The 17,470-nt window shown below is 41.6% G+C and overlaps 1 protein-coding gene across 1 annotated transcript; it reads right to left on the bottom strand.

Annotated features, from left to right (window-relative positions):
- Positions 1-3,335: 3,335 nt before the first annotated feature.
- On the bottom strand, positions 3,336-17,419 carry LOC137273007 (uncharacterized). The gene is made up of 15 exons (XM_067805446.1): positions 17,287-17,419; positions 16,920-17,012; positions 16,693-16,778; positions 16,347-16,385; positions 16,019-16,108; positions 15,313-15,441; positions 14,451-14,732; positions 13,695-13,775; positions 13,221-13,298; positions 12,864-12,950; positions 12,292-12,384; positions 11,736-12,084; positions 4,678-4,742; positions 3,982-4,144; positions 3,336-3,558 (listed from the first exon to the last, which is right to left on the bottom strand). The coding sequence occupies exons 1-15, from the start codon at positions 17,372-17,374 to the stop codon at positions 3,353-3,355; spliced, it is 1,929 nt and encodes a 642-aa protein (XP_067661547.1). The 5' UTR covers positions 17,375-17,419; the 3' UTR covers positions 3,336-3,352.
- Between the last annotated feature and the right edge of the window lie 51 nt (positions 17,420-17,470).

Genomic DNA, 17,470 nt, shown 5'->3' with positions numbered 1-17,470 from the left:
TCAAGTGAAGAGTTATGTCTTTACTTATTTATGCATTTAATACCTGTTGGAATAATGCTCAATAATTCATGTCGCCTGTCTAACCATGGATTTATTCTGGTATAAAACTCTCCATTCTCTTTTAATCAGTAGGCGTCGTTTTACATGCGTAGGAATGAAACTACGAATTACTTTATGCCACGTGGGATATGTTAGACTGGTTATTTACTAGCAATGAGGTTTGGGTTTTTTTAACGAGGTCAATATAAGTAACAGAGTTTTTTTCACAAACGTACTAGCCTGCAGCTTTTAGCAACAAGAAAGGAATGGTCTGAGTTTTTCAACTGCTACAGAAATAAAGCAATACCTAAATCCTCTCAGTCTTCATTACATTCCTGCATTTCTAACGAAGGCCACATGCTCTAAGGTCTCAAGGTGACACTTGCAAGGTGTGGTAGCTTGGCTACCTTGACGACGGCTGATGGATGTAATCGTTTTACAAGCCAGAAAGTGTTAAAAGCTGTTGTTACCTCATGCAATCCACTTTAATACTCCATATTTATGCATTTATTTTTATTGCCGCGCACTTGGAAATAAACAAGCTCATAAAAATGACACATGCACCAGTGAAAGTACCCCATCACGCGAACCTGTTTCTCAGTCTCTCTTGGAACGAAGTCAGCATATATCATTGTTGACTTAATTCATGTCATTGACACTTGCTTTTATAAGACAACGATAGCCATCAGCCATTGCTTGCTAACAGGAATTACTTAATAATGGTAAATAACGGCATTATCAACAACCTACATATCTGTTTGTGTCGGTTAATTGCTACGCATTGGGGTTAATATGGACGCTACATCATGATATTCTCCGGTATATTAAACCCGGGTATTCCCTGAATTACAACAAAACTGAAATTTCATTAATGCAAGTCCGGTGAGTGAATATAACTGTATGTTTCAGACAAAGTTGTAAATGTTATCAACTGAAGCAAACCTAACTGGCTATATTGATTGGTTCAGAAAAAGACTAGATGCAGTTAATATGTTGCCTCAGAGGCAGATTGGTATCGCACTTGTCTGTATCACTGGGATGGTTTTAAAAACTATGTTTGTGTAGGAAATAAACACGATGGTTGGCATGTTTTATACTAATCTATACGCACTAGTTCCAGTTTTAAGAGCCAAAACATGAAGATTCGATTTCAACTAATATTTGTGTTTCTGCGTGGAATTGAGACATGAAAATCAAATTTACGGTTTGCATTAAACAACGTCACTGCATTCATTATTAACTAATAAAGCTATGATGCATGAAGGGTCACTTACTCCTTGAAGGTCATACGAAGTACGTACAGCGTAATACAAACACCCATCACTACAATGTGTAGGTTTCACTGGGATGTGCGTGTGTGTGTGTGTGTGTGTGTGTGTGTGTGTGTGTGCGTGTGTGTGTGTGTGTGTGTGTGTGTGCGTGTGCGTGTGTGTGTGTGTGTGTACTGCCTGGTTCATATAGTATTCACATGGTAGTCATTATTTAGGTATTACCGTCAGGTCAACTTCTCCATATCACGTAGAATAGAGAGTACCCACTTCAGCTGGCTGGTTTTATCATTCTGGTGAACATCCCGTTATCAACTCTGACCTCACCCCACCTGAAGCGGGCACGCCTGTCCAGAACAGGAATACTATGCAATGCTGCTTTAAACTCACCAGCTGCTTTAAACATCACGGAACCCCTCGCTTTACGACTAGACAAGAAAACATGTAATGTGGTTTACAAGACTGTATGACAAGATTGATGTCCACTTGCTAATAGTCAACTTTCCTTTTCCTTACAGGTGAAGCAAACTTCCTACAGTTCTAGCCTTTGGTGTTTACACTTGACAACTTCTGAGATACAATCGCGTTTTACATAGTCATAGTCGTTTTACACATTTTCCTTCTCGTTTTCGTTGGTTTCCAGTGACTGCAATTTAAGTGCGCCAATCTAAAGCAAATGGAAAAGAACGATGCCTCACAGCCTGACCACCCGATTCATTTCGTTAGGTTACAAGGGTGTTTGTGAAGCATCAGTTTTACAGCAGTGCCACAGATGTTCCGAAAGATTAAAAATATTACGATTCTACATCAATTTTTCAAAGTGTCGAGGTTTTAAGTGTGAACTGAAATTTTTGATGTTATATGTGTGTTTTAAAGTGATCCGATGTTTCATTTGTTTCGTTGTCACAAATATGTCCTAAACTGTCCCTGTAACTACACCATCTTATAACTGTAATTCTGCTGAAAGAAGTGCTCGCTCGATGCAACGTGTTTCACTTGATACCGGCTTCTCGTTTAACCTTGTACACATAGGCTGGCCAGCCAATGCTCCGTAACCATGTTCCTTGTATGCTGTTAGAACAACAATGATGCCATCCATGAAGACAAATGACAAGTCGTATGTTGTGTGTTTGTTGCTTAACACGGTAGTCTTCAGTACAACAGTTCCATGACCGCGTTCCCTTAGTTATTGGACCCCGTGATTGATTATCTGCATCGATACAAATCAAGTGGGACACGATAGCATGAAATCATCAAAGTCTGACCATGTGATTGATCTAGTCGCATGGATAGCGGGGAACTCTGTTCTAACCCGGACGTCCTGCAGACGACCTTGTGTCAAAACCACCAAATAGAGTCTGATGCTTTTTCTGATTCTTTGCGTAGACCAATCAGATGAATTGTAACAAGCGCAGCAAAGCGAAGCTTTGTGACACAGCAAGTTCCCGCTGGATCAAGTGTAGTACGTAGATTGTGATCAACTGTATATCATACTACGATCAGAGTCCCTTTGTCAACAAATGTCTGCAGTTTAAAGTTGGAAATGGGGACATCATCACTTTCCTCGTTGCGGCGATTGGTGAATTTGGGGAAGTTCCTGAAGCAGTCAATTGAGTCTAACGCTACTGTGAACAGTATATCAGTTATGTCACGATGTGTTGTTATGTTGCAGTCATACATCGGTCAAAACGATGGGCACTGGTGTGGCGCTGTCGAACCAAGTCTCTGGTTACATCTCTGAGAAAATATACAATAGATTATTTCCGTCTATTTGGCATCGCCCGGCGATATCGTAATGCCACTCACCATTTAGATTTAATATAGTGTATGCGTGTGTGTTTGTGCTATGGTTGGGGTAAGATAGCTTCAGCTAATATGTTGACATGCGTGTGATATGAAAAAAAACTCAAATTCTTTTTGGTGATTGTTCTGTCTTGTGCAATATATCCCGAAAAATATAAATATTTACAATGTTGTACATCAGTACAAAAATTAGAAAGTTGTTACGTTTCACAGATTCAGGTGAAGGTTAGTTCATGATGCTCTCAGTCCATTGTTTTATTTCTCTGCAGAGTGGGTGATTTGGCATCTGGCAGGGAAGCTGTCTTCGCTCTCTCCATTCTGAAACCAAGAGCAGTGACAGAAGGACGTGGGGGAAGGGGACCTTTCTCCTCCCAGTACAGCGCCATCTGTAGCAAGTAGTTCCGGCCATGTTCCGCTAGGGCTTTAACGTCTTCGTTGGAAGCTGATTCTGTAATAACAATCATAATTACATAGGAACCATAGAGCCACAGTTGATGTCGAATATTTTGTAAGATGGATAGAAACCAAAATGCATTGGTTCCTGACACTGAGAGTCAAGTACCTTTCCAACCAATGGAATGTCATGTATGAATATCATGTTTTTATGAAATAATAACCCAAGGCACCCTGCTGGTTCATTGCTTAACGCCATACTCAGCTATATTCTAGCTATGCTGCGTCGATATCTAAATATTGCAGTCGTGATCACAATCATGAGCATCCGACACCCCCGAATCGCTCATGTTTTTTAATAATGTTTTCGTACCCACAATATCATGATATAAAGAAACAGTCTTTCAGGGGCTTTGTCTGAACACATATTATAATTAGGTTCAGCATAGCTTTTGGACACTGTGTCATCAGTGACTACCTCCGGCAGCAAGAAGAGCATCCATGTACTTCTTGTCTCCGTACAATTCTTCCAACAAACGTCTCAGCCTCTCATCATCGATGTCGAGGTAGCCCATGTCGCCAGACGTCGTGGTGTAGTCAATGACGCCGGTATCACGGGTATTGTTACTGTGCGCCCCCCGCTGTAAAACCATCAATAATGCATCAGCCTACATGCATTTGCTTTTCCTTTGCCGAGCGAATACGGATGGAGATTGGGACGGATTGGGTCGTATTGTGTTACTAAGTTTCTAGTTATGCTAGAGGATTTATTTGTTTATTGTTTATCGCTAAGTATTCCAGCTTTATGACGACGGTGTGTAAATAATCCAGACACGAAGGTGATAAATATCATGAGCATGGATCTGCGCAGTTGTGATACGATGACTCAACAAGGACGGCGAGCCTGACTTCCTCAACCCGTTAGTCGCCTCTTGCGAAAAGCATGGATTGCTGAAGACCAATTTTAACCCGATATTTACTGGTGGTAAACTTGTAAGACGCTGGAGTACTTGTAGCTTCTCTAAGACTTTGTCTGACACGCTACGATCATACTTGAGTTAAACAGAGTTAATACCAACATTAACTGATTCACTGACTGACTTACTGACTCACTCACTCACTCAGGCGTGCAGGTCCTAAGGCTTTTCAATGTTAAATATGGTAGCTGAGTTACCTGCACTGTCCACGGTCTGCCAGCACCGTCCTTTGGTTGGTCATTCCAGGCCTCTTTCGTCGGCCCTGAAGATGCGATAACACGTTATTACTTGTTTAAGTGGGCGGCCGCGAGGATGTCGGTAACTCAACCGACTTCCAGACTTTGAGTTACCGACATCCTCGCGAGATTGTAAGTGCTTATTCTTCAGCACAACACATTCAGCGCATTCAGTGTATTTGCACCATCAAGGTGTATCAGTGCTAAATAATTTTGAGTATATACACGTGGAAGACTGTTAATTCGAGGGACATAATCGCCAAGAGATCTACCTGCCGCCATGTTGGGATGCTGGTAAAGTGCGAATTAGGTAGAGTGCGTTTGTTCAATGAGTGTTTTAGGCTACTTAGCCACCAAGGCCTCTATTTCTACGTTTGATATAATAATGCTTGATTGTTGATTAATGTCGCACTCAGCAATATCCAGCTATATGACAGCGGCCTAATCCAGACAAGCAAGTGATCGCTATCATGAGCATTGAGTGTCAACTTAGTCAACGATGACATGCGTCAACCAAATCAGGGAGGCTGAACTCATACGACAAATGTTACTTCTGAAGATCACAGTCTGTTTAACGCCGCACTCAGATATAGCCTGGCTATAAACACAGTGCGTAACTATTCAAATCTGGATCAGTTTATGCTGTGATTGACATAATGAGCATTGATCTACACAACTGGGATACCGCAACAAGCATCAAGTCAGTGAGTCTGATCATCCGATCCCGTTAATCGACTTTGAAGACAGGCATGGGTTGTTGGAACCCATTTCAAATCCTTATCTTTACAGTTCATCAACACAGTAATGTATGTTGTCATAAAATAATCAATGTTACGTTCTAATAATGTAAGCACTGTACTGATTATGTAATTATCTCGTGACTCGATCAGTTAAAACGATGTTCCCTATCCTTTCATTCCTCCTCTTCGTTTTAATGTCACGATCAGAATGTATTTAGGAGAACAGTATGTATTTGCACGGTTGGATGAGTGCAATATATTTCTTCAGTTACCCACAGCGCTACAATTTCCGGGATCGAATACTCAATAACAGTGGTTAATTTGAAAGCACATATTATACAATTATAAACTTTACAGTAGTTCGGTGTCTGCTTTTTATGAATCCCGACGTCGATATTGCTTTTTTTTCTGGCTCTATAAAACAGGTATTGGCCTAACATAAAGTCTATGATTACTTTATTGAATAATATAACAAACGCAGATTTAACATAGCAAATTTGGTAGCTACAATTACCCCAGGAAGTTCATTTAGGGGACATGTGATCGTTGTTTTGAGAATACAACACCTGGGTAATTCAGATTCTATTGTTTAAAGTAAGTCAATATTGTAAGCGTGGCTTCCAGTGTTCGTGACCGCGTACAGATCAATGGCTGTTACACCCTGACTCCATATGTGTGTCGTCTAGTTACTGGTATATTAAAGGGAGAATACGTCGACCTTTCTGAAGCACTGGTTATGAAAATAGCTGGTAGCCACCGTATTCACACAGCTCTGGCCGTCTTATTCCGTGAGAGAACTTTCTGCCCCACACTTGCATTGAACTTAGAAGATGTGAGCCTCCTCACGTACAACAAATATCTTCTCGGCAACTAATCTGAACTTCTTCCTTGCGCTTCGTGTTATAATGAATATGTAACATTTATGATCTAAAAACTCAGCCGGACCTACACCGAGTATAGTCCAAGGGTGACAACTCTGGATGTGTTTCTGTTGTCCGGTAGGTGTCAGGAACAATACTGATGATGACGCTTTAGATAAACAAGCAAGGATAATATTATGCGAATATGCCATATTCTAGAGAGCTCCAGATAAGGCGCGTATTTGTGTATCTTACTCAATAAAAATCACATTTTCTCAGTTAATTACAAATCTGAGAGTACAAAAGACGCATAAGAATCACTCAAGTCCCAATGGGTCTATAACACTTTGCGTACTTTACTCAGTTATCTAAAATGGCTTGCGTATGATTCGCCATGGCGTCTACAGCAGCATTAGCTAATGGTAGGCGATGCCTATAAATACATAATTTTATACTATTATATTGCCGTAGCCACCGGGGTTTACTCTAATAGTCACGTGACTTCCATGTTCAGTATTTAGAAATGGCTGTCAACTGTTTCGCAACATGACGATTACTACAACTTTTTAGTATATACATACATACATACATACATACATACATACATACATACATACATACATACATACATACATACATACATACATACATACATACATACATACATAGTTAGTTAGTTAGTTAGTTAGTTAGTTAGTTAGTTAGTTAGTTAGTTAGTTAGTTAATTACCCAATAAGGATAAGAAACTCTGTGTAAAGGTACATCAAAGGCTCTATTCCGGGGCATGTGATTCAACAAGAAGTTCTCAGCAGACACAAACTACGTGGTAAAAGTGAGTGTGACCTTCAAACGCATGACTGTAATGATGTGCATGTAGATTCAGCTGACAATTGTAGGGACAAAGACATCTTGTGTCACATCTTGAGTAAGTTGCTTTCAATTCATGATGATATGAAGGATCAGTTATGTTGTGTTAATGCTAAATTACACAGTCTTCAGGAGACCTATGACATCGATATGAGACGTATGATAGATTCATATGAAGCAAAGAATGAGGTAATTAAGTCTTCTACATCTGAACTACAGAAATTAAAGTGTCAACTTGAAAATCAGAATAAAGAAATTAGGGCACTGAAATGTGATCTGAAGGATAAAACTGCCGAGAATGCATTGTTAAAAGACAAGCTATGTGATGATGTTGCTTCAACTAACAAAAGAGTCAGCGCTATCGACGGCAGGATAGATTGTATCAACACGAGAAATAAGCTTCTCTATTCAGATGCTGTTAAGACCCCAAGCCCTCCCACGCCCCAGATCTCCCACCATGAAAGAGAGCCAATCACACTACAAGCCGATACCACTGGTCGCCGACCGAATGATGATGACATCATCATTGAGCATGTTACTCAAGACTCTCACAAGGACACCAACTACCAGGGGATAACAGTACAGGTCAACGGGACAACTGTCTGCAACGAGAACACGCAGCGAACAGTTAACTTCTCCGGTCACTGGGAGAGAGCTTTTACCGGTGCATCACGATCCCGAACCAAACGCCTTGTACTCTCTTATGTCAAAGCCACCCAGCCATTTGATGTCGTCCAAGATGTAATCAAAGACTATGCCCAAACCAGAGGAATTACTGTGAGTAAAATAACACTGCTAAAACACTGGAAAGGCCATAATCCCACATATACACTAGTGATAAATGTCCCATTACAATGTGCAAAAATCATTCTTGATGACGATGAGGTTTGGCCAGAAAATGTAAACTGCCGTGAATGGGTTCCGCGAAAGTATTGGTACGCACAAGATGGTACCTACACGGGATCAGACAACAACCAAGAATGATGTGCTTGAGCCTTGCTATCAACGTATGTGCCATACTCCTAACTATAATGATAACTAGCCTTGCAACACGGAATATTCGTGGTCTGAACAACAGCATATCTGACCTGAAGACTAGACTAACATACGTGGATGTCATGTTCGTTTGTGAAACATGGCTGGATGAAGTTAACTCTCGGCAACTAACTGATATCGACCCTAACTTCGCTGTTGTTTACAAAATTTCACAATGCGCAGCTACTTCAAGAGGAACGGGAGGTTTAGCTATGTTTATTAGAAAACAGCACTCGTATGACATCAAGCCTGTGGACACATCTGAAAGTGACAGAGCGATAGGAGTTGAGTTGAAGTCTAAAACGCGTGATAGCGCCATGTTTATTTTTGGAAATTACTTAACCTCAACAAATGCACTAGATGCTGAATACTACGACGCACTGGACTACTCTATGGCACTCTACGACAAGCATTCAACTGATGGTAATACTATTCTGTTGGGAGACTTTAATGCTAATATCAGATCTTGTGACAGTAATCTGAAGAGACGTGCCAAATACCTACACAGATGTCTACAAGAACGGCACCTTCTATCCGCTATCCCTACTGATGACCAGTCTCTATATACCTTCACCACTAAGTGTAGATCATCACGTACTATGATTGACTATGTCTTAATGAACACAGATTATGTATCAAATGTGATGGGATAATAGACACTAGTATTAACTATAATGTATCAGACCATATGCCAGTCATTGTGTATATCGACTCTGACAACCCAGAAAAGCGCTACCACGGTGATAGATTGCAGTGGAGGAAAGCCAGTGAGGTAGATCTGATGCTGTACAGGTATGAAACCGAGAACTGCTTCAGGAACACTACCCTCGACAGATCTCAGTACGGATCTCCCGAAGAGTATATCAACTGCTACAATGAATTTATTACACAGTCACTTCACTCATCAGCATCAGTTAGTATCCCAAAATCGAAGTATCAAGCACACCTGAAACCATACTGGAAGAAGGACAATCTTAAGTCTCTACACACACAGATGCGACAATGTCGACGACAGTGGCGCGAGTCTGGAAAGTCACATGATGACACAGATGAACATTATATCAAATACAAAGAGGCAAAACGAATATTCCGAAGACAACATCGTCGGTCGAAACAACAACAACTGAACGACAAACTTACTGAAATCTCAAAGGCCGCCGAAGTCGACATTCAAGAATACTATCGTGTGAGTAAACGTAACTCAAGGCAGAAAGGCTATGTTACTAAGTTAGCTTATCAGGGCCAGTACTCAACAGAACCACAGGACATCTGCTCGATGTTTGGAAACTATTTTAGTGAGCTTGCTACACCAGTTATGCTCGACAACTTTGACAGAGAATTTGCATCGCAGGTATCAGAAACTGTTGACTCTCTATGCAATGAATCACTCTGTGACTCGCTACATTCACCTCTAACGAAACCAGTAACATCTAGTGAGATATGGACTATTGTAAAATCACTAAAAACAGGTAAATCTCCCGGACCTGATGACATTACCAACGAACATCTGAAACGTGCAGGAAGATCACTCTTTATTCATCTATCAATCATGTTTAATAATATGATAAAATACGAATGTGTACCGTCTTCATACCATATCGGTAAAATCCTGCCAATACACAAAGGCCACGGCAAAACTAAAACGGACCCGGGCAATTACAGGGGGATAACCCTGACTTCGGTACTCAGCAAACGTTTTGAACGCCTCCTACTAAACAGAATTGAAAAAACGTTTAGCGCTAAAGACGTTTTTCCGCATCCACTCCAATTTGGATTTCGCAAAAACGCCGGAGCAGAGACAGCATGCTTTAGTCTCTTGGAAAATCTTGCCTACTACACAGAGAGGAAATCTTCTGTCTTCTGTGCCTTCCTAGACAACGCCAAGGCCTTTGACAGGGTATGGTTAAATGGGTTATTTGCTAAGCTACATGATCTCGGTATAACAGGAAAAACATAGCGCTTGTTACGTCATATGTACTCGTCTATGCAGTCCTACGTCTCACACTCAGGATGCCTTTCAGAACTGTTCCCAGTGAAGCAAGGTGTTGGACAGGGTCGCGTTATGTCTGCTTGGTTCTTTACGGTATATATCAATGGCCTCATCAATGACCCTGATGCATCGGGACTTGGACTTGGGGACATTATCCAGGACAGCTGCTTGCTGATGACACGACAGTTGTAAGTAGTTCACCTAACAGTCTCCAACGCCTGCTCAGTATTGTGTACTGTTACGCCTGCAAATGGCAGCTCGTGTACAACGTAAGTAAAAGTGCACTATTGACTTTTTCACCACATCATCACAACCTACACCCACGTGTATCTTGCGGAGGTGATGAACTTCCCCACAAAGACTCAATCACGTATGCAGGAGTACATATAAGTACTATGAAATCATCAATCGAACGATCCCAAATGACCTGTGAAAAACTCAAGAAACTGATAAACGCCAATCACAACTCTGGACTATACTTTGGAGGACTCAATCCTATCGCATCCACACGTATCTGGGAGAGAGTAATCCTGCCTTGTGCGTTGTATGGATGTAACACATGGGGACAACTTAGCTCCAGAGAATACGACATGCTTGACACCATCCAACGATACTTCTGCAAGAAAGTACAAGGGTTTCCAAAGCAAACGGCTAATCCTGTTATACTGGACTGTTTGGGCCTAATCAGTGTGCAAGGCTACATAGATAAGCAGGCTCTGCTTATGTTTGGAAAACTCTGTAGATCGCACTGTGACATGTATACTAAGAAGTTATTCACATATCGTCTTGGTCAATATCAAAGTGATCGCACGGACAACTCTAAATGTAAAACACCTCCATCTTCAATATGTTCAGACTCATTAAGAAATATGGTATGCATGACCTGCTTGACAACTACATTGATTATTCTGTCATACCATCAAAACTAGCTACGAATCGCTTCATCACTGAGCGGATAAAGCAAGTGGAGACTAAATCATTACAGAGGCAAATATCTGTCAGACAGGATTTGAGTAGATATTCATTGATCGGACATGGTACACTGAGTATATGGAAACAAGCTACATATGCCCTCGATAGAATGAGAGACTTATAAACAATTGCAAAACTCGGTGTCAGCAAAATCAAATCTGGTGAATGTAAGTGTGGAAGAATATCAAACGACATTGTCAAACACATCCTTATGTTCTGTCCTATCACAATGCATGAACGAAACGAACTATTTGATAACCTGTGTGATGTCATTGATGTGAATACATTTGTTGACTGGTGGTCTAATGATGACGATGTCATTATGTCTTTCATGCTCGGAGGTGTACCTGAGTGCTTCTCGGATGCTCCATTTGAAACATGGAGAGACTGCAATTACTCATACATAAACAGACATGGGAGTAAACACCCAGTTGCTTGTACATTTATCTGGAGCTCTGTAACTCTGTGTACGCCAACTACATTATAATATCTACCATGGTGATGGGCCTGGTGAGGTTCGGACGAGAACTAAAGGCATGACTTGAAAATACTCACACGGGCCCCTAAGTAGATGCATGAGGTACCCTCTGTCTTGCTGCAGGCCATATCTCAGTGCTGCTGCTTTGTCTGGTCCCAGCTGTCGCTTGCCATGAGGTGTGTACCTCGGGGTATATCTGGGAGTGTGTCGTGGTGTGTGATATTCTGGACGTTTCACGGGAGGTAGTTCCACACTTTGGGAACCGGATCTGCCGTTTGGTACCTTCACACTGTCATTGCCAGGTTCCCCAGAGGCATGATGGGAATGACGTAACTGCGACTGCGACCCACGTGACTTTGCTCTGCTGGATGAGTTCGACGCTGGAGTCCTATGACGGTATTCGTCGACAAATATAACCTTTCCCGACTGGAACATAGGTCGGAAACAGAAGAATAGTCATTCAATATTTAAACATTATTTTTCGAGCAAAGACTTTCTACTGCTGACCACTAGTGTAACAGAAGAAGAGTACCGTTCCAATACACTGAAAGTATCTTCTTGCATTAAAACCATGTTTTCTGTTATACACTGACACTGACTAAATAATCACTGAACCATAGATGTGATACATACCTGAGCTCCCGTTGGCTTTCTTTTTGTTTCATCATCATAGAACAGTCTCTCAGTCAGAAGACGACTCAGCGATGCCAGTATTCGAGCCTTCTCCTGAAACACGAACCCAGCCACACAAGAAACTATAATGAGCAATTGAGGGAATCAGTTTTAAAGACGCCATAGAGGATATGCCAGATTTATGTGAGAGGAAATCCCGCAGTCATGTAGGTGTAGGGCGTTTACCAAGTTTGGAATGGTGTTGACAAACTAGAATCATCATTGCTAGGCAAATGTGATATGTGCACATAGGTCGTGTGATATATGATATATATATGTTTCCCCATATTTATTTCATTGCTGTGTTACTTGTGGTGTGACTGACGCATATTTTGTAACATATGTGATGCATGTATAGTTTGTTTTTACGAATACTTCAGTGAGACAACATACCAGCGTTTTTAAATTGTTTAAATGTGTTGAAATTCCAAATCAAGCGCAAGGGGGGAAATGTGTTCTTGTCAAGTAGATGCTGACGTCACAGTTATTGATATCGTGTTCAGATCAAAGTGTATTTTAATGATGCTACTTACAGTTGCCCTCCTGTCTGTGTCTGAACTTTTCACCGACCTATCGTCACATGCGTCGTCATGGGAACCAGCCGCAAGACTTGACGGTCGCTGATATACAACACAAAACACAAATACAGAAATATCCTACGTGATGAGCTTAAATGTATGGTACGCTCAATCAGTCAGAGAGTGGGCTCTTAGCAATATTCCGGCGGGGGACACTAACATAGACTCATGTGGGGAATCGAACCTTCGGCGTGACTAGCGAACGCTTTGAGCACTGGGCTATCCCACCACCCCACGCCGGACCGAATAATTATAACAATAGCTCCGGATACCGTATGGCTTTTCTTAGGCAGTTCATAAGGAATAGCGTACCTCAATATCAGGTAGTGCTTGATTCTTGGACTCTGTGCTGTGTGTGGTGTGACGACTCAGACGGGAAGACATACCATCCTAAAGAGAGCAGAAAGGCCATTGACACATATACCAATACACATATACATGGTCACCGAAAGACTTGCACGCAGCTAAGATACATATACACATTACAATTGACTGTAAATATTTCATGAATACATCCTGAACATGTGGCACCCTCGGGTTACTTGGTCTTGTGGATGGCATTTTCTGTAACTATTTTAAGATTAGATATCCAATTAATCACTTAATGCATGGAATATTGTTAAGCGATGTTTTCCAGGACGGTGAGAGATGACAGGTGACTGGATACAGCAATATTCCACCGATCATTCACTGACTCTAATAATGACAATAATTGTTTGGATTGTTTTGGTTTCCGTTAACTACGAACTACGGAGGTTCCTCTCTGCGAGTTTAGGAGTACGTGACCTGGTGTTGGTCTCTCTCTGCAGCGTCGTCGACGGTCGGTGACTGTGTCTCGTCCAGCTGGCTGTCCATATAATCAAAATCCTGAAACCATTGCATAAAATCAGAAAATGCTCCCCATTCATTATTGTCACAGTAGCTTCAGACTGTAGTTGAAAACGGGAAATATTCGTTATGCATGTCTGACAGGCCGTTGACAGATCGAAGTATTTTTACGCCATCACCAACGACATAAAACGTGTGTCTCGTGGTGTAGGTGGTGGTGCTCCCATAGGAGAAGCGAACATAGTCTCGTGTGGCCGGCACATGACTTACCCTCTTGGCTTTCCGCTTGAATAACTTAGTCAATACAATAACAGGAACATTTCAGCATAGTTAAAATACAGATGAAGACAAGGGACTTCTCAATATATTGGTCTTGTGGTCTGAATGATTGCGGCTGGATTAATTAACAGGTTCGAAAATTGCCTTTAGAACTTACGATGAAGCCGCTTGAAACCTCATATTTATACTACCTTAAACCCAGTGCATGTTAATATTTTGCCGATGAAGAACACAGACTTCAGCAGGTAGCCAGAAGCAGGGTGCAAGCAATTTTCATTTTCCTATATAGAACCCTGATTGAAAAAACAGTCAACAGATGTATGTATACGCGTCAGTTATAATTCATACCTGGCAGGACAGTATCTTGGGCGAAATCTACATGACTTGAAACAGAACCGTTACAATGAACAGCGAACTGATCACACACGAACTCACAAATATCTCCAGAGCTGTTTTCTTGACTTTAGGATCCTCCCAGAACCCTTCATCCTCCAGCCTTTTCTCAGTGCCCTTCTTATCGTGGTACTGCTCAATGTAGCGATCAGCCTCTCGTGGGGTCTGCCCCTCGCCAGGTGACGCTTCAGGCAGCTTCCTCTTCCCTTTGGCTAGAGACTTGAAGATGCCCGGCAGAGAAAATGTTAGGGTGGCATTGGGTCTGCTCTTCTCGTGTTCGGGTCGAGCTACTAAAGTTTTTGTGTTACTTCCTGTTGATCGTTCCTTAAACAGAACAATACCCAGCATTTGTATTAGCATTGCGATAGCGTAGTGCTCTCTTATTATTTTTCCCGGTGGTAGTAGAAACATTAGTTACACGCTTTCTCAGATTTGCATTCATGGATCTGTTATCTCACCAAACTGTATCGGAGCTGATAAAACATGACGTCGTGATAACAATGGTATCAAAAGAGCAGGGCAAAGGAATACACGTGGGTTTTGAATTTGACACAAGAAAGAATTATCAAAACGTTATCAGGCTGAAAACAGTCACTGAGACAAAGTAACTGTACATGTGATTCCGAAAAGATATTATACCTATGTATGTTCAGCTGAAGAGATCCTAAACACCCCGCTTTGACACATATTACACTGTAAGGTGATAAGTTACAAGACATTATTTCTATGTAATGTTTTGTAATAGTTACAAATGTATTTATCACGTCACATGAATGCTGACAGAAAATAAAGTGGAAGTAGTTAGTCAAAGTCCCGACATGCCTGCGTACATTGGTTTTCGCAATACTTTTCCCCAGTAATCAGAGAGCGAGGTTCTGTAAAGAGTATAGGCAAAAGTTCTCACCACCATGGACAGGTGTTCCTTCTCCCGTCTCTGTTTAGCAAGATGCAGGTCAGTAGGATCCTGGTTCACGGAATGGGGAGAGTTCTCGCTATCGGTTGACCAATGGTCACTCTCGATTATCTCATTGACCTGCGTATTGAACACACGACGGATAACTGATTTATAGCAAGGACAATACACCACATTATTCTGTTGAGAACACAGATGTAGCTTTCTAAAACTTACATCATAAGCCATTATATGCCACTACATTTAGTTCTTTAAAAATAGTTCTATATTTCTTCTAGTTCTAGTTGTGGGTCAGGACTGAAGTCCTAGAAACTTCCAGGAGTCAAGAAGCTACACACGATCACCCATCCAAAGATTCTCCGTCGCTTAAGTTCAACTGATTTGTGACCTGAGCTCTTTGAACAGGACCATACTACGCCACAATACAATAAAACGATCAGCCTGTAATAATACTTTGAAACCATATGTGCGTATTGCACTTGACACACACACCCACAGGAAGGCATCGTGATAGACTTACACCTATGTATGGTGTTATTCATTACAATACAGATTCACTTGATTTCATTCGTTGTTTGTCTGTGAACAAGCGATGCGTCTACTGGAAACTGGTAGAGGCCAGTGTGGATTTACCCTATGCCTACAACCCGTGTCTAGCACAAATGTGGAAACGGGCTGTTGATGGTTAGAGTCCTACCTCGGTACCATCTGGCATCGTCTTCTTCTTGGTGTATCTCCTGGTTTTCTTCTTCCTCTTTTGCTTAACCCTTTTAACACCTTCGTCATTCTGCAAAAGTAAAAACAGTTGTATACCTGTCCACTGTTTGTCATAAGATGCAATCAGAAAACAACATGTGTTTGTTTATACCAACATCTTAAAACATTATGGAAACCTTTATGTATCAACGTTTTTCTCAATTGTCTACAACATATTCATACATATCATTCTCCACAGTAGCTTTCGTGAGAATAGCAAAATCATTTTGTCTGAATAATTACAATACGTACTCTGCAAATATACATACCTCTTCCTCTTCTTGGTCACTTGAATGTGGCATTTTCTGCTGAAAGCGGTAATTTAAAATACTGCATATTTTGTGCCATAATCTTTATCTAATCTTATCAATCATCGGATTGTACGCTTATTTGCTTGTGTGACTTTTCTCTGAGCGCCATTAACGTTTCTGAAATCACTCATTGCACTGTGAAACAACAAATGAAACTAAGAAGGAAGACTATTTTTCTTGGATATTCAACTTCTCTATAGGCGACGTTTCGACACAATTTTAATGTCATTTGTCAAGCAGGTAGATGACATCACTTGTTTGACAACGACATTAGAATCTATGTCGAAACGTGTCTCATGCAAACCTCATAAATAAGGTTCCCCTCCTCATCGAATACCCGTCGCGTTTTCTGTTCTGGGCTCGTTCTCGCCTGATCCGGGTCGTTACTGCCTCCATGTTTCTCCTCGGGTCTGAGCAACGATGTCGTTGATCTTCCACTTCCGTCATAAATAAGGTTCCCCTCATCGAATACCCGTCGCGTTTTCTGTTCTGAGCTCGTTCTCGCCTCATCCGGGTCGTTACTGTCTCCACGTTTCTTCTCAGGTCTGAACAACCATGTCGTTGATCTTCCACTGTAGCCGGAGTCACTTGAGTCGCTGTCGGAGCCACGTGGTTCAAGTCCCTCTGTGGAGATGTCGAGTTATATTATATCTGACCTCTACACCATGATCTGTTTAGATGGAGATGATATAATTATGACATCATCGGGGCGGTGGCGTAATGTAGTGGTTAAAGCGTTCACTCATTGCGCCGAGGATGCCGGTTGGATGTTCCTCATGGGTACAACATGTGAAGCCCATTTCTGGTGCTCACCGCACCATAAATAACACCAAAACCAACCTGAATTATATTATGCCTGTACTACACTACCGTGGGAATATGAAAGAATAGTGAATACCTTGCATGCGTCTAAGTCGTCGCTCTCTCCTTCTTCTCCTTCTCTCCTCCCTCCCGTCCGACCGTCTCTTGATCTCCACTACCTCCATCCTCTTCTTCCTCCTCCACAGGACCAGGCAGACCAGCAGCAGAACCACCAGGCCTAGCAGTATGAGTATACTCAGAACTAGGCCTACGGTTGCTCC

The sequence above is a fragment of the Haliotis asinina genome, chromosome 2 (assembly GCF_037392515.1).
Source record: "Haliotis asinina isolate JCU_RB_2024 chromosome 2, JCU_Hal_asi_v2, whole genome shotgun sequence".
Taxonomy (NCBI): Eukaryota; Metazoa; Mollusca; class Gastropoda; order Lepetellida; family Haliotidae; genus Haliotis; species Haliotis asinina.
Note: the sequence above shows the minus strand (reverse complement) of the source record. Positions and strands in the feature narration are given on the sequence as shown.

Excerpts from the sequence above, each read along its gene's own strand:
- LOC137273007 (XM_067805446.1), bottom strand. The coding sequence starts at position 17,374 with ATGGAGGTAGTGGAGATCAAGAGACGGTCGGACGGGAGGGAGGAGAGA. Across the intron at positions 13,299-13,694 it reads CAGAGAGAGACCAACACCAG|GATGGTATGTCTTCCCGTCT; the intron begins GTCACGTACTCC and ends TGCTCTCTTTAG. Across the intron at positions 12,085-12,291 it reads GAAAGCCAACGGGAGCTCAG|TCGGGAAAGGTTATATTTGT; the intron begins GTATGTATCACA and ends CCTATGTTCCAG.